The sequence below is a fragment of the Ixodes scapularis genome, unplaced genomic scaffold, assembly GCF_016920785.2.
Source record: "Ixodes scapularis isolate PalLabHiFi unplaced genomic scaffold, ASM1692078v2 PGA_scaffold1__304_contigs__length_218370807, whole genome shotgun sequence".
NCBI classification, from domain to species: Eukaryota; Metazoa; Arthropoda; class Arachnida; order Ixodida; family Ixodidae; genus Ixodes; species Ixodes scapularis.
In genome coordinates this window covers 163,506,316-163,524,942 of record NW_024609846.1, presented here as the reverse complement: position 1 = coordinate 163,524,942, position 18,627 = coordinate 163,506,316, and the positions used below count along the sequence as shown (strand labels likewise).

The 18,627-nt window shown below is 46.1% G+C and overlaps 1 protein-coding gene across 4 annotated transcripts in view; it reads left to right on the top strand.

Moving 5' to 3' along the window:
• LOC8051728 (urease subunit alpha) overlaps positions 1-18,627 on the top strand; it is a 286,808-nt gene that overhangs the window by 198,622 nt on the left and 69,559 nt on the right. For 2 of the 4 annotated variants that reach the window (XM_042290983.1, XM_042290986.1), the window contains 5 exons: positions 2,696-2,869; positions 4,503-4,600; positions 10,116-10,165; positions 10,450-10,522; positions 17,675-17,756. In XM_042290983.1, the coding sequence (XP_042146917.1) occupies positions 2,696-2,869; positions 4,503-4,600; positions 10,116-10,165; positions 10,450-10,522; positions 17,675-17,756 (477 nt within the window). The remainder of the gene's footprint in view (positions 1-2,695; positions 2,870-4,502; positions 4,601-10,115; positions 10,166-10,449; positions 10,523-17,674; positions 17,757-18,627) is intronic. The other 2 variants (XM_042290985.1, XM_042290984.1) reach the window with 2 other exon arrangements.

Sequence of the window (18,627 nt, the reverse complement as noted above, 5' to 3'; positions counted from 1 at the left end):
TCCTGTTGATGAATCGTTTGAAGTAGCCGTTGTTTAGAAGTTCTATCTTGAACTTCCGAACCACTTCTCAGAGAGACTCCTGTGTCGAGCTTACTGTCATAGCACGTCTCAAGAGCGCATTAACTACTAGAAACTTGTGGGATCTAGGATGATACTGTTTCAGCAGTCACTAAAGCCTTGTGGATCCTGAGAGAGATAATAGTTGTTTATTCACAGTCATGAAGAGGTCAACCTCTGGATCCTGATTTATCAATAGAATCTGCAAGTAGTTGCTCCGCCCCCGTCTGTCCAAGGTCCCGGCACTTTCCAGCCATTCCCATCTGCGGCATGCGTTAGCAAGACCATCGAACGCGTGCTTCAAAAACCTGATATCGCGGCTACTCTCAAGCCGGTGTCCACAATCCGTTACTAACATGCTCTCTCCAAGGACAGACAGGAAAAGTTGAAGTCTCGAGGCATCATCAACTGCATGGGTCGTAAATGTTTCGCAGTGGCGGGCCGAGTCGTCACGACGCCGACACGGAAGGGGCCGGACGGCAAGTCGCGAAGCAGGGGGAAGGAAGGGGGGGGGGGGGGGGGGAATGCCAAAAGGAAAGTGAAGATACTCTCTGCCTAATTATGGACAACTATGGACAATGCCAATAGGAAGTGCTACTTGTGCCTGTTTAGCTCCACTTGTGGTCGAAACGGCCCTGTGGTCGTTGAGTCGCCTATGTTAGGGAGTAACAGAAAAAGTGTGGCCCGGAGGGCCGCACTTTTTCTGTCACTTTCTAACAGGGGAGGGGGGGTCTTTACTGGTGTCGTGCCGGGGACCGCATAAAACTGGCTCACGGATTGCGGATTACCGACCCTTGATCTACCGCATCCCGTCCAGGGACTACACTGCTGCCTACGTGGAGGAAACCAAAACTTCCCAGAACGCATCCGCCGCCACGAATACGACGTGAAGAAAAGCGAAGTTCAAGCGAGTGCCCTCCCCGAATATGCAGCGAAATCGGCTCACTATGTGTGCTTTGACAAACGCGAGATCCTCAGCCATGCAGGTGCCGCTCCGCGCTGACGGAAATATAGCAGGAACGACGCCGCTTGCAGCAGCGTCTAGCGATTTCGGCGAAGCTGACAGGGATACAATTTGCGTCATCCAGCCTACATATATGTGCCCAGTTTCTCTAGACTACAGTGGTCTCGAAACAACCGCGCCGCAGGCCAGATTCGGCCCGTGGTAGTCTTCTGACCAGCCCGTGGCTGGCCGCGGTATTTCCAGAAAGGCCGGACGCGCGGCCCGCTTCGAGCGGTCCTGTTGCTACGGGCGCATAAATAGGCGCGCGTAAACAAACTTGCCGCGGTGCGCACGGAACGCTCGTATCCGTTTTGATTCATAACCAGCTGGCGGTTTGGTTTCCTCTTTATCGCACATTGTCATCACGTATTTTATTCCATGTTTCATGTCTGCGTATCAATCTTACAATTCCTTTGCGTTCTAAGGTATAATGGCTAAGTGTCTCATTTCTAATTATTTTATGTTGTCAGCCCCACTTCTACTACCTACCCTACCGAAAAATCCAGTATAACTTTTTGATATCCGGATGATGGAACCGGAAATTTATCTGGATTCTATCTGGACTCTAACTGGATTTTAGGTTTTCATAAATTATTCCTTTGTCTGCAATCTGGATTTCGGGTTTCCAGAAACAAATTTCCGGTTCCATAATCCGGATAGTGAAAAGTTCTACCGGATTTTTCGGTAGGGTAATTAGTCTTCTGCTCTGTTGAATATTTGAAAGTTACTTTGTTTTACGCCCTGTGAGTTTCCAGGATAGCAAATATTGCACAGTATCGTAATTAAGTCAATAATAAATATAGAAATACCATTGTACTATAGGTATTTATTCACTTTAATTCATTTTATATATATTTTACTCTAACTTGAACTTCTCTATTTAAATTCTTATCTAGGCTTACTTATTTAGTTTGTTTGCCCATTTATTATATTCTTCAGCCATCAAGATTGCCACAGGTCTCCAGTCCGGCCCCTTATCTAAAACATTTGGAGACCCCTGCACTTGACAAGCACGTCCCCATTCTTTGTCACCACTCCCCTTACAACACTAGTACGGCAAAAAGGCGATTTTTAAATTAAAGCATTTATTAGAGTTTTCATTTGTCGTCATAAAATTGAAAGTTACAAACAGCGCGAGACGTCTTAGTCTAAATAGGGCAAAAAACACTAGAATTGTATTGATGGAATTTCTGCGCCTGCTATTGCAGGCCAGCGCGGGGCTAAGGCCGGACAAGAGTGATGCATTCGACTGGGACCCTTGTAGAATCGCTGAAGTCCCGAGTTTCAGAAGACTGCAGCACTCGTATCCAATCGCGTTGGCCTCTAGTAGGTGATGGACACAACTAGCGCCTTATTATACTGGGGTGCGTTTAAAAAATACGTTTTTTTTTCTGGAAAATAAAGTCGACCCAGGAACAACGAGCCAAGCGTTTTGGCGGCAAACTCTTTCTGCGCAGATGTCTTCGTTAATCCTGCTGACATTTTTTTGGGTGCACGGCTATCGAAAGGGTCGTGTATAACATCTATGTGACGCGAACATTACGTTACAGGATGCAGTTTGTTTTTTGGGGGATAGCTCCGTCAACAGTAGAGGTCCCACACGTCGAGCATTCGTTGCTTGTTTCCTCTGTGCAGGGCAACACAATCGTAGGCATCGGAAAGTCAGGTAACCCGGACGTGATGGCGGGCGTGGACCCATGCTTGGTGATCGGTTGCGGCACAGAAGTCGTGGCCGGGGAAGGACTCATCCTTACCGCTGGAGCTATCGACACCCATGTTCACTACATCTGTCCACAGATTGTCAAACAGGCGAGACAATCGATAATTGTTCCTAAAACAAACTTGGACGCAGACTGGGTGGAAAGCGCCGAATCTTCTTTCCGGTGCTTGGATTTAGCAGCGATGATAGTGGCGTTCTGGTTCACCCTAAACCTAATTTCATCTGCATTTCTTTCACACGGGGGATTGAATCCCATACACTCCAGTCGTCCTCCTAGTTCAGACCTTCCCAGTGTTTTTGGTAGGCCCAATCGACATTCGGTACTCTGCTGACACACGTATCCCATAATGCATTTGAACCGTCAATGCAGCTTCAGTTTCGTACTTTCCCCATCATTGACCGAGGGCTCATCGAATTCTCAACTGGGATTGGATTTTCTACCGTGCAACCACTGTCTGTAATAGCAAAGTAGAAATGACATTTATAGTATTACTTATAATATTGTAAAACTCTTATGGTTTTTATTATTGCAAACCTGTCTAGCCTTGAGTGGCCATTGTGAACGTATACTACAATAGTAATAAAATTATAATACTACTACTGCTACTACTATTAATAATAATACAAATATTATTAATAATTAGTGTTCATTTGAGAAGCTGGAGGGTATTGAGAGGAGGACATAGGTTCGACAAATCCTTTGAGGGCTCCCGGTGAAAACAAAGTCGGGGGGCTGTAAACATATAATAATAATAAGAATAGAGTAATATAATATATAGGAAATGTTCTATTGACGTATCAAGCCACTATTAAGAAACGCCTGAATGGACTTATATAATTTTTTGTTTTTGTTTTTCTGTCGAGGTATTTCAAAAGTTTGTAAGGTAACCGTGTGAAAAAGCACTGCTTGTCATCTCTTCGGGGATCTGTCTGTACCCAGTGTTTGCGATAAAATAAAAGTGTATTTAGTACCCACATAAATTACCTGCGCACCGCCGCAAGCTGAAAATCTGCGAGAATGAAACCAGTAGCGACGATGAGAAAACGCGAATGTTTGGGAGCATATCATTGCCCGAATAAAAACAAATCGAAGAACAGGGATATTTCTTTATGAGCCGACGTCCACCTAAAACTAATATTGTCAAAGTACGGGGCTACAATAGGGGGGGCATGTGGCATTTATTGCAGAAAAATATCTTGACAGAAAAAATCTAAATAATATTCTCTACCTGGCTGTCATAAGTATCTCACTGATACAATTGACGCGTAAACCGACAATGCCATCTCTTGATTTGATCACATAAGGTTGACGTGTACTTAAAGGGAACTTTTGGCTTTCTTTTTTATATTTTGGTCCAGGTAATGAATGTGGAGTTCTCAAACCTATTATTACCACCGCTTGCTTCCCATACTCACAAAGTGTAAGCTTTCTGGTATGTGCAGAGTATTTACGTACGTGCTTCTATTTTGTTTGCGTCACCAGGCCTTTCGGAGCAGCTTTATGTTACACTCGGCAGTGAAACATTAAGCGCCGATAGCTTAAATATTTACACAAGAAGCGGAGTGCAAATGTCTCAGTTTGACTTTACTACACTGCAATGGGGAATAGTTTCAGAGTAGAGTACTTGAGAGGCCGAATTTCACTGATGAATAACGTTGACCTTTTCATCTTTTTTTTAATTCTTACCTGTGTCTCACTCGCGACACCGTCGGGCCGAGCAGGCCATCGCTGGAGGAATCACCACACTCATCGGCGGAGGGTCAGGACCTGCTTCTGGGACCCGTGCCACGACGTGCACCCCAGGCCCGGACTGCATTGAGTGAGCCCAGCTATATAGCGCTTTCTCGCTGCGAAGTCTTTAATTTTGTTTCGTGATCCCGAAGTGTTCCGTCGTGTGAAAGAAGAAGCGCACACGTAGTACTATAAGTTGGTATGTGAAAAACGCAATATCGCTTAAAGCTCATTGGTGTCACTGTCGCTCAATAGGCTAGCACTATGACCCGTAAATTGCTCGTACCTGTCATCGCTGTATCCCTTTCAGCGCGACTGTACGTAGTCGCGCTGAAAGGGATACAGCAAGCTTCTTGCGCAAATTATATTTTCTGAATACCCGCACTTTGCTCTTCCCGGCGAGATATTCAGAATTTCTAACTGGAGAATAGATATCAAGAAAACGGCAAATGAACGCGATGCCAAAACCAACATTCAGATTTTCCTGCGGATTTCAGTGCAGTGTAGCGGCTGAAGGTAAGACAAGAAGCTCAAGCGGGCAGCCTATAAAAGTTAGTATCTCGCGCATTTCTTTCATACTGCTGAACAAGTACAGGGTGAGCTTACTTGACATTTGTTTCGCAACATCAAATTTCTCGTAATTAGTTCGGAACAAGTTCTACTACACAAATTGCGAACCAGTGCCTGCTGGCGGCGTAATTTTTCAGTGTTGCTCTACTAGGGGGAAAACGTTCTGTGGAAATGGAGCCAAACCTACAGAGTCTAAGCACACCTTTTCACTGCGCAGATGAATATAGTCCAGTTAAAATAATTCGATGGATGTTACTTAACCGCCAAGAAATATAAATTTTTTTTTTTTTAGTTTTGATTTTACGATGCTACTATGTTATTTGTCAGAGTATGCAACACTTATAACAATGTTTTTTAGGTGCTTCGGTTTTTCTCGGTTTAAAGGGCAACTCCGGCCAAAACTCAAAATGAATTAAATTACTGGTATCGCTTTAGTGACACAAAATACGACCCCAGCCAAATTTTCACGCCCGTGGGACGCCTCATTTTCAACTAATACCGATAATAAAAATGCAACCCGCCGCGAGCCGCTGTTCCTTAGCGGGCGGCCAGCGGGTTGCCGATCGCTAAAACAACATTGGGCCGTGATGTCAACATCGTTCTTTTTTTCCTCCGTTCCGGACGGGCGCACGGCGCAGCCGTCGCGCGCGCTTCTTTGTGCCGCTACCACCGCTACTTCGGCTTGTGATTGCGTGTTTAGCCGTTGCTTTTACCTGTAGCCCGTGTAGCTTCGGTATAGCCTTTTGTTTATTTGCTTCTGAGGACTCCTAGACTCGTTTTAGCGAGCAACTCGGTGCGCCCAAGACTGCCCAGCTGTTCTTCGAAAGATGCCGAGTACAACTTGTAGCGCTGTGGGCTGCTCAAACAACCCGCTGCGCAACCCGGAGGTGCTTTTTCACAAGTTTCCAACGGTTCGGAAATTGGAGAAGGTGTGGGTGAACGCTGTTCGACGAGTGAACTTTCGAAAGCGTTGGACGCCGACCCCCAGATCGAAGCTCTGCTCCGATCATTTTTCGCCGGAGAGTTACGAACGAAACCTACAGGTGTTGGTTGCTTGTGGCTTGTCAGCGAAGGGGTCGAGGCTTAAAAAGGATGCCTTGCCGTCGCTCTTTGCCCACCGCACATGTACAGAAAAGGTAAACATGATAAAAGTATCTAGATCAATAAATAAAACAGTTATTGTCAAGTGCAGTGTTGAAGATTGAGCATTCGCGCTCCATTGAATGTCTGTTGAATGGGGAATGGTGGGCATGTAGAGTACAACCACTAGCTCCAATCACTGAGGTTTATAATGAAAAGGAACACAATGTTCTGCTTTGCGTCACTGCTTGTTTACTACGCAATCTCGTGCGTAGTATTCAGGTCCGTAACGACTACTAGCGAACAGCCGGCGCGTGAAGCTCATGCGATATAAACATTCGCCTCCTAATCGTTCGAACCCTTTACGCAGCAGTATTAATTAACATTGCGGTTGTGAATACCACAAGGGACCTTAAAGAAATCGCGAATGTTCGAATTTGTAAGTTACAACTGTCAAATTTACCCGAGTTCGGCTGGAGGTAAATATAAAATTTAAAAATGCAAAAAGAAAAAACAAAAAAACACTTGCCTTAGTCAAAAGTTACGAACGAAAACTTAAAATCCTATGTATTCCAATAATGTAATGTTCTCACGAGGGCCTTTAAGGTTATATGAATAAATGAATAAAAAAAAAATTGTTGTGGGTGGGGGTGGGAATGCGGAAGGGAAAGAAAGTGTTCTCACCTTGCTAACTTTCTCTGTTTTCCTTTATCACCCACAAAAACTTTTGCTGGCTTTGAGAAAAAAATGACTGACTCAAAAACTTTCTTTTTTATATATTTTTTTTAGTGCGGCACGTTTTTTTTTACAAAGATTTACTACCTGGACGAACTTGTCTGGTGAATTAGTGTCGTAGTTTACAAATTTGGCTTTTACGCGCCTGAGGAAAAGAGAACGAAGAAAAAACAGACGTCTACAGCTTAGCACACGTCTGTTCGGGCGTCGCGGCCCGCCCCGGAGAGCCTCAAAGCTTCGTGTCTGGGACTGACCCGCAGCGCGAAAGCGGGAGGGCCCCCAGTACTGTACGTCACTGGCAGCGCGGCGTAGAGCAACGCCGCTCCATCCACGGAGCCCCGATGACAATTTAAGCCTCGCGACGAGTGCGGGAGACCGCACGCGCGCCGACAGCTGCCGAGTACGGCACCGAACTAGTTCACTCGTTTTCCAGTCGCTAGCTTTTGGGTATACAAGCAACGAGAACGGCACGGCATAGCGCACGCGCGGCGGCGGCCGCCGTGTACGGCACGGAACGAGTTGGCGGGTTTTCCAGTCGCTAGCTTTTGGGTATACGCACTAACTCTTGCTTCATATGCTCGATAACCACCACGTATACAGAATTAAAAAGAAATCAGCTTACCTTCTATCTTTAAACGGCTAGCGCAACAGAGGTAGGTGCCGCTTGGCCTGCGTACTCGTTGAACGAGAACGATCTTGACGTCACGTCCACATAGCGGCTGATTTCCAGTGTTGCCGGACACAAAGTAAAACAAACGGCAACACTGATTTCCAGTGTTGCCGGAACCTCGAGCGGCTAGTTTCGGATTTGTCGGCCGTGCCCCAAACAAAACTTTGAGACGTCGATATCTTTAGAACTACGCACAATAACGAGAAAAAGTACACCTTGCAATTCAGGGGCGCTGACTGCACTAAAAACAGCCATAATCCCAAAATCGAAAGTATGGACCGGAGTTGCCCTTTAAGTTCGTCGGATGTTTTCTATAGTTCCTTGCAAAATAAATATGGCGTCCTTCTCGTGTGTGGTGTATCGTTCGAGCCTTCCTTCAGCTCACAGTTTTGTTCGCCTCTATAGACCATTCCATTTAGCGCTCTCTGGGCGGCACCATTTTGTTTGACCGCAGCGCCCTCTCCACACATCCGGGAAGTTCAGCGGGTTCGGCGGGGTAAAACGAGAGAGAGGGCACGCGCCCGACTCCGCTAGCAGACGACAAACCGGGAGCTTGCCGTTCTCCATCTTGGGGCTGTATCGGCGGGCTCTACCGAACATCGAACTCTCGCTCGTGGCTGCCGTTGTGAAGTGGTTCGCGTTCTTAGAATAGTTGTGGCTACTCCAAAATCAGCCTATAGATCTCTGTTGTTCTATTTTGCTAAATGATCAACTAGCATATCTTTTTTCCGTTACTTAAATAGCAGTTGAGTCAGCCGGCAGTACTACCCTCAAATACTGCGTGTATTGCGGCAGGAGAGCACGTTTTATTTATTCTTTCACACTTCCACTCATGGTCGCTAAAGGCCTACACCAGTACGAGCTTTGTATAGTAAAAAAGGTACAGCAACCGGATTTACTTTTCGCCAAAGAGACCGGCCAATCTGACACAGTTTTCCCTATTTTTTTTTATTTGCACGCAGGTAACAGCGCAATTGGGCCCTGTGAGGCTTTTTATCTAGCATAATATTACACGACAACTGGCATACCAAAATCTGCGCATCTGCGCTTGAAAGTTCCAAAATGACGCGATTTTAAACAGAGTTTGCACGCCAACCGGACGCTAGCTACAGCCCACTCGGCGGAGCGGACGTCATATGGGGTGAGAGGGGGAGTGCATTTATTTTCTTTTACCTTCTCTGCTATTACCCTAATGGAACGGTCTATAGGGGTTTCGCGAAGTTTGGCAATCATCATTTGTCAAAACGAGCCAGGCTAGGCTTTTGCAACGGGTACGCACAAGTAAGACACAGGAAATGGGGACTCTTCATTGTTGCCGTATACCTTTTGGTTAGCGAGCTCACCCGCGTAAGCGAGCAGGCGTTGGGATTGAGGCTATGATCCTTGGATCCTGTAGTTCGAACTTGCGCTACACGTGGTCAGAGATGAAATGTTCCACCAATTCCCCCCGCTCCCCCTAGGGAGTGCGGCAACAGAACACTATCCAAATCGAATTTTACTTTGTGCCGTATAGCGCGTGCGTGATCTTATTTCGGTGTATCACGCCTGCGTTATAATTTTTCAGCACAAGGAGAGTTTATACATCAAAGCCTTTAAAACTGTAGCCCTGATGAATTTCAAGCCATTTCTTAAACCGACGCCGCACATCTTCGTCGGCCGCAAGACAAATCGAATTTGATGAGATTTACCATGGTGGAATTTATGCAAACTTGGAAACAGCGCCAAAAAAAAAAAAAAAGGGACAAGAACGAGAAGTTAGACGAACACAACGCTGCGTTGTGTTCATTCACTTCTTGTTCTTGTCCCTTGTTTTTTGTTTGTTGTTTTTTTTTTTTTTGCGCTTTCTTTAAGTGTGCATCATGAACAAATTAGCCCAACGTCACGCCTTGTTGGTGTAATTTATCCTGTAATTCGGTCTGAGCGCTTCAGCAAAAACGTTGGCTTGTGTGTAGAAACCTGCGAAACGTAGTGAAATAGACGCGGACGTGCCTGCATGCTCGGCAATCGCGGTACAGCGCTCGTAGCCGCGATCATTGTACGAAAATATGGGCTGCAGCAAATGCGTGTCAGTCACACCAGACCCCTAACTGAAACTGAAACCCAAAAAGTCAGGAGCTACTTGGACGCGACAATACAGATCCGTGCGCCCCCCCCCCCCCCCCCCCCCCCCCCCCCCCGTTTCCCGTTTTCTCTTCATTGCCCCAGAAAGTTGTCCCCGAGCTTAGTAGATACTTTCATCTTGAAAAAGAAGAAACACGATGAGGGCCAAAACATGGAATTTTATACCTTCGCAAAACGTTATTGTTTACGCGATATTTCGTTTTTGTGCTGGACCGTACTGGCATGTTGAGCCAATTTTGGGGCACAGACGTGACCGTGAAAAAAAGGGCGGAATACTCCTTTTAAAGGAACACGATAAATTTGTCTTTTGTTTTGCAGCAAATGACTGATTCCAAAAAATAACTGAAGATGCTCGTTCAAAATGCTTTTCATTAGCATGCTTCATTCAAGTATTTGACTGAAATTTGTGTTCTCGCTTTGGTTCTAGGAACATGATGCAAAGCACGGACAATATGCCACTAAATTTCGGCTTCACAGGTGCGTAATTCGTTGAAATTTGTATCACGTAGACACAAGTTTGATTACTGTGGTGCAATTCAACGCGACAATTATTCAGAGCGGTCTAACATCACTCAATTTTTTCAAGAAAAATAAATGCAGTGTAACCACCACTCACTTGGTGAAAAGAAGTAAAGGATAAAAATTCATGCTCTCCTTTCTTCTGAAATAGGAGAGTTTAGTTACAGTTCTCTCTACTTCTTGCTTTTCCCGTTGAAGTAAGTATCAACATCCATTTACCTTTGGCCCTCTTGCCAATTCAGGCAAGGGAAACACGTCTTACACGCAGGGGCTCGCTCCGGAACTCGTATCCCAAGTGGAAGCTGGGGCTATGGGGTGAGTCACGAGCACTGGCCTTGAACTAGAACATTAACCGTAATATGTTTTAGCACTGCATCACCAATTCGCACGATCACAAAGCACCAAGTGTCCAGATAATCGTTCTGCGTCAACTGGTGCAAGTACTCGTTTTCTTAAATTCTTTTTTTATTTGCTGACAAAACACAATAGCTATTTATTAAGTTTCGAATATTTTTTTTTATATTCTCCGAACAGTAGTATTTGTTTAGCGCTTCTAGTTTTTCTCTGCAGGCGCGCTACTGCGCGCTTGCACAAGTACCGTATGATGTCACTACATTCTTCGCCTATGTGCTCTGTTACAGGTTATGAAAAGGAGAACAGGATCCTCTTGCAAAGCATAGCCGTATATGTAGAGAGTCTCGTTATTCATTGTGACGTATGGGAGAAAATTAGGAGGCGCCATCGGCCGAAAGCGGACTGGGCGTGTTCCAAGCCGTCTTCACTAATTCGAATGTGGCCAACCAGAACCCCGAAATAATACCCTGGCGGGGGTTGCGAGAAACAAACTTAATAAGTGCTTCGGAGTAACTCTCGGTGACTGAAAATATGGTGCTCGTGATGTTTCAATCAAGGTCATCCAAAATCGTGGTGGAAGAGTACGACTAGCGGAACGATCGACATCATCCGTTCGTCGGGCGCCGAGGGCCGGGAATCTGCCGTCCGAGTGGTCACACTCTGTGCGAGCAAAACCGAGTTCGAGCGGCACACGTGACGTTTCGATCATGATCGAAACGCCACGTGCACCCTATTCTAAACCATGAAGGGTTACTACATTTGACTCTTACGCGCACCACCACTAGCGGATTCTTCTCGGCTTCTGGGCGGCCAAGGGAGCATGCCAAGCCCTCTTTCTGCGCCTGGAGCACGCCCTGGCTCTGCCCACGCCTCCCATTGGCCAAACTTTCTCTATACACGGGTATGCTGCAAAGTCATTCACTCTATCCACTTTAGCAGAGCGAACGCAGAAAAGAATGCGAGTGGCTCACCTCCTTTTACGGCACTCCTTTAGCGTTCGCTCTTCTTAAATGGCAAGAGCGGAAGCGACGTTCTGGGAGCCGCTTCCTACTGGTTTACTTAACCTGCATCAGATTATAGGCGCGATCACCTTCGGTAGTACCGATTTATTTATATTATTAGGATGTTGTTTCATTTATCTACGACTGCAGGCTGGGTGAACTGAGCACTTTTGACTAAATCTGTTCATATATTTTAATAGGAAGGGTAACGCGGTGGAGTTTCTCTCTATAAATTGTAGGTCGGCGGCTATGCTGCTACTGCTTAGCATGAGCGAAGTAGAAGCTGGACGTTCTTCCAAGATAAAGTGTAATTGAGTATAGACTTGTACGGCAATTACCTTTATTAAGAAGCTTTCCCAGAGTTTCAGTCAGGCTGGTTTTGTAAATCCCTGCACGTTGCGACTGTCCACGTTGCATTATGGGACCCAGTTGGTCACGAAGAGGAATGGCGTGGTTTCACTTTTCATTGCCTTGTTGGCAAAAAGCTTGTTGCTATACTTCGTCTCACCCTACGATAGACTAAAGGCAAAGGCTACGGACCGCCAGATCCAATCACGATTCACTTAGAAATTGCGTATTGCGCTTTGATGCACGTATCAGTGCCCGCGTCTCGGATCACTGATTGGGATTGGAGGACAGTGGTTCGAATCGAAATAGAACTGAGTGACTCAACAATTTTACATTGCAAAAAAAAAAAAGCTGTTTGCAGTGTCGAAGCTATAGAAATGATGCAGCGTTTTTGGGTTGTGAGCATTGTTCGCCCACCCCTAATCAATGCTAGGCATGTCATAGTCAAGTGTAGCGTGGAACGTGATTGGACCTGGCCGTCCGTGGCTTTGGCCTTTAGTCCATCGTAAGATGAGACAAAGTATAGAGTACACTCTAAAGTTGGAGTCTACACCCGCAAAACACTCCAACAGCCAATCTCTGCGATTTACGAAATCAGCTCAGCGAATCATGAGGCGGAGCATCTGTTTAGACCTAAAAATAAAGTCTCCGCTGTGGCATTACGCTAATGCAAAGGGTCATGCTTGCATTGCGTAATGCCACAGCGCAGACTTCACTTTGAGTTCTAAACGGATGTTCCGCCTCATCATTCGCTGAGCAGATTTCGCAGATCGCAGGGATTGGTCCTTTGAGTGTTTTGCGGGTAAGTAGACATGCAGGTATTTTTTATATTGAAGGCTACACGCAAAGTGGACAGCATTCAAGAAAGCTTTTTTTTTATTTTTTTAGGAACCTCTTGTCGATTTGTTTGAGCGTCGAGCGAGAAATGCAACCCAGCACTCCATGAAAATAGAGGCAGCGTCCGCTGGCATCGCATTACTTCATCTTCGGGTCTTGCATACAAACTTACTTTGCGCCTAATACGCAGGCACAACTTCACAAACAATCTTTTTTTTTTTTTTAAGAAAGTTGCGATCAGGCACTTATGTAACGAGTGTGGCCCACGTTTGCCAGTACGTAGGGCTCTGAATCCAACGTGCACAAACAAACAACCTAAAAAATGAATGAAAACACTATGGAGTGGCTTTGATGAGCGTTAATAAATTCACAATTGTGAGTTGTTTGCTAAACTCACCAAGTAAGTTAACATGAAGAATATGAGATCCGCCGTCTAGACATAGATACCTAGCGGCCGTGATGGCCTGACTGGTCCTGGCGAGGAGACGTGGACCGCTGGTGCCTGCTCTGGCACGCTGCACGTCGGGCACTGTCTCCGTCGTAGGGGATTTAACAGTTTATAGATACGCCATTCCTAATCACTGTAAAATGTGTGAGGGAGATTTTATTCGACACGAGGAAGACTTAGACGTTCAGGGGAGGTCTGGCTTGCCCCCCCCCCCCCCCCCTCCCCCCCCCACCCCCGACTCAAAACAACTTGGTACGCCACTGATTCCCGCTCCTGGCCGCAATGCCTGATGGGACCGCACCCCGGCGCACAGTGCGCATTGGAGCAACGAAAAGCCGCACCGGGAGGGTGCGCTACGTTGCTCGAGGACGTCCGGTGCGCACCGGTGCACTTGATTGAAGACGACGGGGCGCACCTCTGTGCAATGGTGCGCACCGGTGCGGATGATGGAGGATGCTATAGGAATCAGTCACAGTGTCATATAACACTGCGACATTACGTAACACCGTGACGTCACGCGGAGCATTTCCCCGTTAAATTTAGCAGATACATTTCCCGGCAGAGCTTAGCTGATGAATTTCGCCGTTGAATTTGGCGAAGACATTCCTTAGCACGGGCTCGCCCAATAGAGCCCACTACCAATTTTGTAATCAATATTTTGTTGCAGGGTTTGACCATGTTGACGTCGAGCTTCAATTCAGCAAATTATTATCCACCAAAACAATTTTGGTAGGAAATTAAAACTTGTTATACTCTGTTCATCCTTAAGCTGAGACTACAGTCAAAGGTACAAGCCCGAGCTAGCCCGCGCTTCTGGCTTTGCTAGGTGTATTTCAAGCTGGAGCCCTCGTTTTGCGGAAGAACGCCTTAAAGCAGCGATCTCAAGCACCTCGTGCTCTTTGCAATCGCTGCAGTTTCAGCTTAACAGTGAACGGACTATAGAAAGTTATACAAAGAATTAAAAATGTTTTCTAATTTTTAGATGGCTGCCGTTTTCAATATCTTGCCACAGAGCTAAGCACCCAGTAATCTACGTTCCCTTAAAAAAAAAAAAGAAAAAAAAAGATTTACTTAGGAAGCACCCTGTATATCAAGCAACAATAATATTTCAGTCCATTTCCAGGTCACCGCGAATGTATTAGCTACGCATGTTTTGGCTGTGAAATTAAAAAAAAAAAACACTGACAAGTTTTTTTTCCATGCGATGTTTTATTGTGTCAGAACACTACTGAATCATTATTCTGCTGCATAGTCACGTATATTTTTAATAAGGCAAGAAAACTAACTAATCCGAAACCGAAACATGAGCACGGAGATTCATGACCGACATAACCGACCGATTACGTCACGGTGTCACGTGACGTTACGGCGTCAATAACGGTAATGGATCTAGTGACGTTTTCAATTTAAATTGTTTGACGCAGTGAGTCGCGTTACGTCACGAGGTTACGTGACGTGACAATACTTGACAGCATGCCTTGACACCATGACGTCACGTGACCACGTGACACGGGATTAATCATAGTGGCACTACAATATCTCCACGAAAAACCATAATTTCTTATACATCGCAGTCCTCTATATGACGATATGATCAATACATAGAAATACAGAGCTCAAGCAATTTTTAATACTCAAATATTCATGTTGTGATAATGACAACAACAAAAACTTATATGGACCGTTTTGAACCGGTTACCGTTATATTTATTTCCGGTTCAGTTCCTGTTTGGTTCCAAGAGGGCGGCAAAGATTTCGTTTCGCTTGAGTTTCGGTTCGGCTAAAAATAACGCTTAGGCTCCGGTTTTCAGTTCGGTTTGGTTTCGGTTCGTCACTCTGATCTCAGTACAAACTTTGAAGGAAATCTACAAAATGAGTAGAGAAACCAAAGGCCGCCAAAACTCTGAAAAGATAGCGATGTTCTAACTTATCAAAAGCCTAGGCTTGATCGAGTGAAATGAATGCGCTAGCTATCTGTCGTAACTAAGCATATGCCAAGAAGTCCCGTGTCAACGACAGGCAAGACAAATTGTGTGTTCTAGAACTCTGCCCGTTTGAAAGCGGCTGGTGATTACTGAAAAAATATATAGCTACGTGCTATATATAGCTAGCTATAAAAATACAGCGCTTCAGCTCTTCACCTAAAAAAAGTAGCGATGCTGGATCATATAATCGGCGTTTAGTAACGTGATGGGCCGCCAAGCTTGAGGGCCAGGCAAGAAATCGGAATTCTTTTTGATAAAAATGACTCTCCCTTGCTTGAAGAAAGCGGGCATACAACCAGTACTGAAAAATGTATTAACATTTACAAGCGCGTTCCCCCGAACGTCCCAGAACTTACAATAAAGTTCAGTCGGCAAAACCCCAAGGCCCGTGGCGGAGCCGGCCTTCGTGAAATGCAAAGCGACCGAGACCTTCAGACGTGTAGTAGGACGCAGAAGAATCTCGTTCATTTTAGCCGGGACCCCTGAAAGGTCGCCACAAAACTGCCGCACGGTGGAAGGCAAGCGGCTCATAGCCCCTCCTTGCTTGGAAGATAACATACGAGAAAAGTAGCCCCGAAACAGGTTCTCGAAGTCCTCCTGCCTAAAGGACTCGCGGCCAAAGGGCAAGGTACCGGCCGTCCCCCGCGTGGGGTCACGCCTCTTTGTGCGAACACGCGGAGGTAGCGTAGTACCTCGGAATCGTTCACGGGAGTACCCCTCACAAAGTGGACACTGGCTGTTCGTGAGTTGTAAGGGAGCAAGCAGGTGGCTGTAACGTGTCCGGAGCACAGCTGGGCTCTTGCATAAGCATAGTTTCCGAACCGTCATTCTGCAAAATGCGCATGCGCATGATTATATTGTTAAAAAGTGCAGTTTGTGCTAGCTTGCGCTGCCTGACAGTAGACGCTACCAGGGACTGCAAAGTGGTTTTCAAGCTATCCCGCCGGACAGCGCAAAGGCGCTACCAACATATCGTCTCCGCAAAGCGCTCCGCAACTCTGGAGTGGCAGTGGCCTCTTGAAATAGGACCACACCTCTGCGCCACAAAGGTGCTGCATCCTGAATGACACTCCTGAACCGCCAGTGTCGCAGTAAGATCGCGGTAGTCTGAAACGTACTGCGTGTGAGCAGGGAGAGGCAGGACCTCGCAGTGGGTGACCGCCAGGGGGAAGCTCGCGGGAATGTACACTCGGTCCAAGCGGCTATATGAGCCTCGCACGGACCACGTATGCTTGATGACGTCAAAGTGTCTGAACCGGCTGGAGCCCTTCAGCTGACAATTATGTATAATACGCACAAGCTCGCATTGCATTCCTCGTAGATGCTTCGGATGTATAGGATTTGGGGTGCGTTTGGGGGGTTGAGATGGTTCAAAATTCTCCTGTACATATAGGGTCGTCTGGGTATTGGGAAAAGGGCGGGTGGAAGCCACGTAAGGTCAGAACATATATAAACACAAAGCACATATGTAAAGCGCCAAGCCATTGTTCCACAACTGCAGTTAATTTGTGCAGTCGATGGAAACACACTCACGAAACGGGTCGATAACGTCGCAAGGCTTTGCATCGGAAACTGGTTGGCGCAGCTTGATTTGCCAATCTGCTCGTGTACTGCCTGTACTCTAGCGTTAGATGAAACAAAGCATTTTATATATCATTCATCTTAAGTCAAGACGTAGCCGGTGCTACGAGCTGATTGAATCAAGCAGACAGCGTCAAAAGGCACCATCATGGTGATCGTCACGTTTCTGTACGTGTTCTGTCATCCGTGAACCAATCATAGACAGAAAAGGCCTAGTGACACGCTTTTGATGCTTGTTGATTGGTGCCATTACCTCCTAGCGTCGGCTGTATCTAGACTTAAGCTGGAGCGTAGTATAGAAAGTGAACGGTTCCTGCACTTTCTGAGATTCAATAAAAGGAGTGATAACCAAACTTGAGTGTCATTGTGTCTGTGCTGTAGTGCCATTTATAACAGAAACTGGACGCCACTCCTTACTGTGGTCGCGTGTCAGCCATCGTTATAAGCAGGAGTCATGCATTGATTTCTCGTTCCTATAATCATGTATGACACTGCACAGATCCACACAAGCACGCGAAGTATACAGAAGCCTAGGTCACAGCCACGCCTACTGCAATGCCAGCAACGTGATAGGCCAGAACACACAAACAAAACAAGCAAAAAAACAAACAATTCTTGTTCTTTTTCTATTGTGGGTAGTAAGATGAACATGCAGGCAGCGTAAGCTTACGCTGCCTGCATACAGACACAAACACATAAATACGGTGTTGCGCGGCCTGTCGCTAGACGGAAGCATAACCTATGTGCCGGCAGGAGCTTACATTTAAACTGCCCTGAAGAAGACAATGTGCGCGTGCGTCGATTTTCCTCAGGGTATCTGTATATCGTGCTTCGGGACGCGGATGGTCTTTAATGCAGTGCATGCTTTGGACTGCGTGACGCATGGCTTTCATACCTCACGTCTTTCTCGCAGCCTGAAACTTCACGAGGATTGGGCATCTACTCCAGCAGCCATCGACGCCTGTCTCCAAGTCGCCGACCACTACGACATCCAGGTATGTGGGCACAGTTGGAGTAAAAGTGGCACGAACAAAAATAGAAGATTAATTCAGAGCTGTAACTAAACGTTCAGTGAGGTAAACTTGTGGTTACAAACTGAGAAGATAACCTCGCATCTTGCATCAGCGACGGAAGGGAACCGTCTCGAAACAGCGCGTTACCACTGCATTTATACGCGTGGTACGTTCAGGAATGTTCCGAACCGCAACACTTTATGACAGCCATGCATGGGCTAGACATTTCGAAAACAGCTCATATTAATATAATTAAGATACGAGCCCAGCTCGTTTATATCCCCGTTCATCAGCGTGGCAGCCGCGTATGAATTCCTCCACGCAAGTGGCATTACACACCACTTCTGAGTAGCAGTGGCCCGCTACTTATCGAACACAGTCGAAATAAAAATATACAGGGTGTTCATTTTTAATTCGAACAGATTTATTTTAAAGAATCCGTAAAAGATGCACGGATACGGTTTGTGTAGGTGAGTTATACGGCCAGGGGGACATATTATAGGGGGCTAATCGTAACGATCAGTTGGTTAATTAATTCAAATTCGTTAATTAACTTCTTAATTAGTAAAAATAGACATATGATTCCAATTAGAAACTTGCGCAGCGTCACCGAAAACCACTAGATCAGTCATTTTCAGAAGGAAGTTGAGCGCGTGACAAGCGTAGTATTGCACTAAAGTTACGACTCGTGGAGCAGGTACAAGGCTGGGGCTAGATAAGAGACGGAAAAATCGCGCGGGCGCCTTACCGCAACCGCTAGCTTTGTACCTGCTCCACGAGTGGTAACTTTAGTGCACTACTACGCTGCTCACGTGCTCAAAGTCTTTCTGAAAATGACTAATTTAGTACTTTT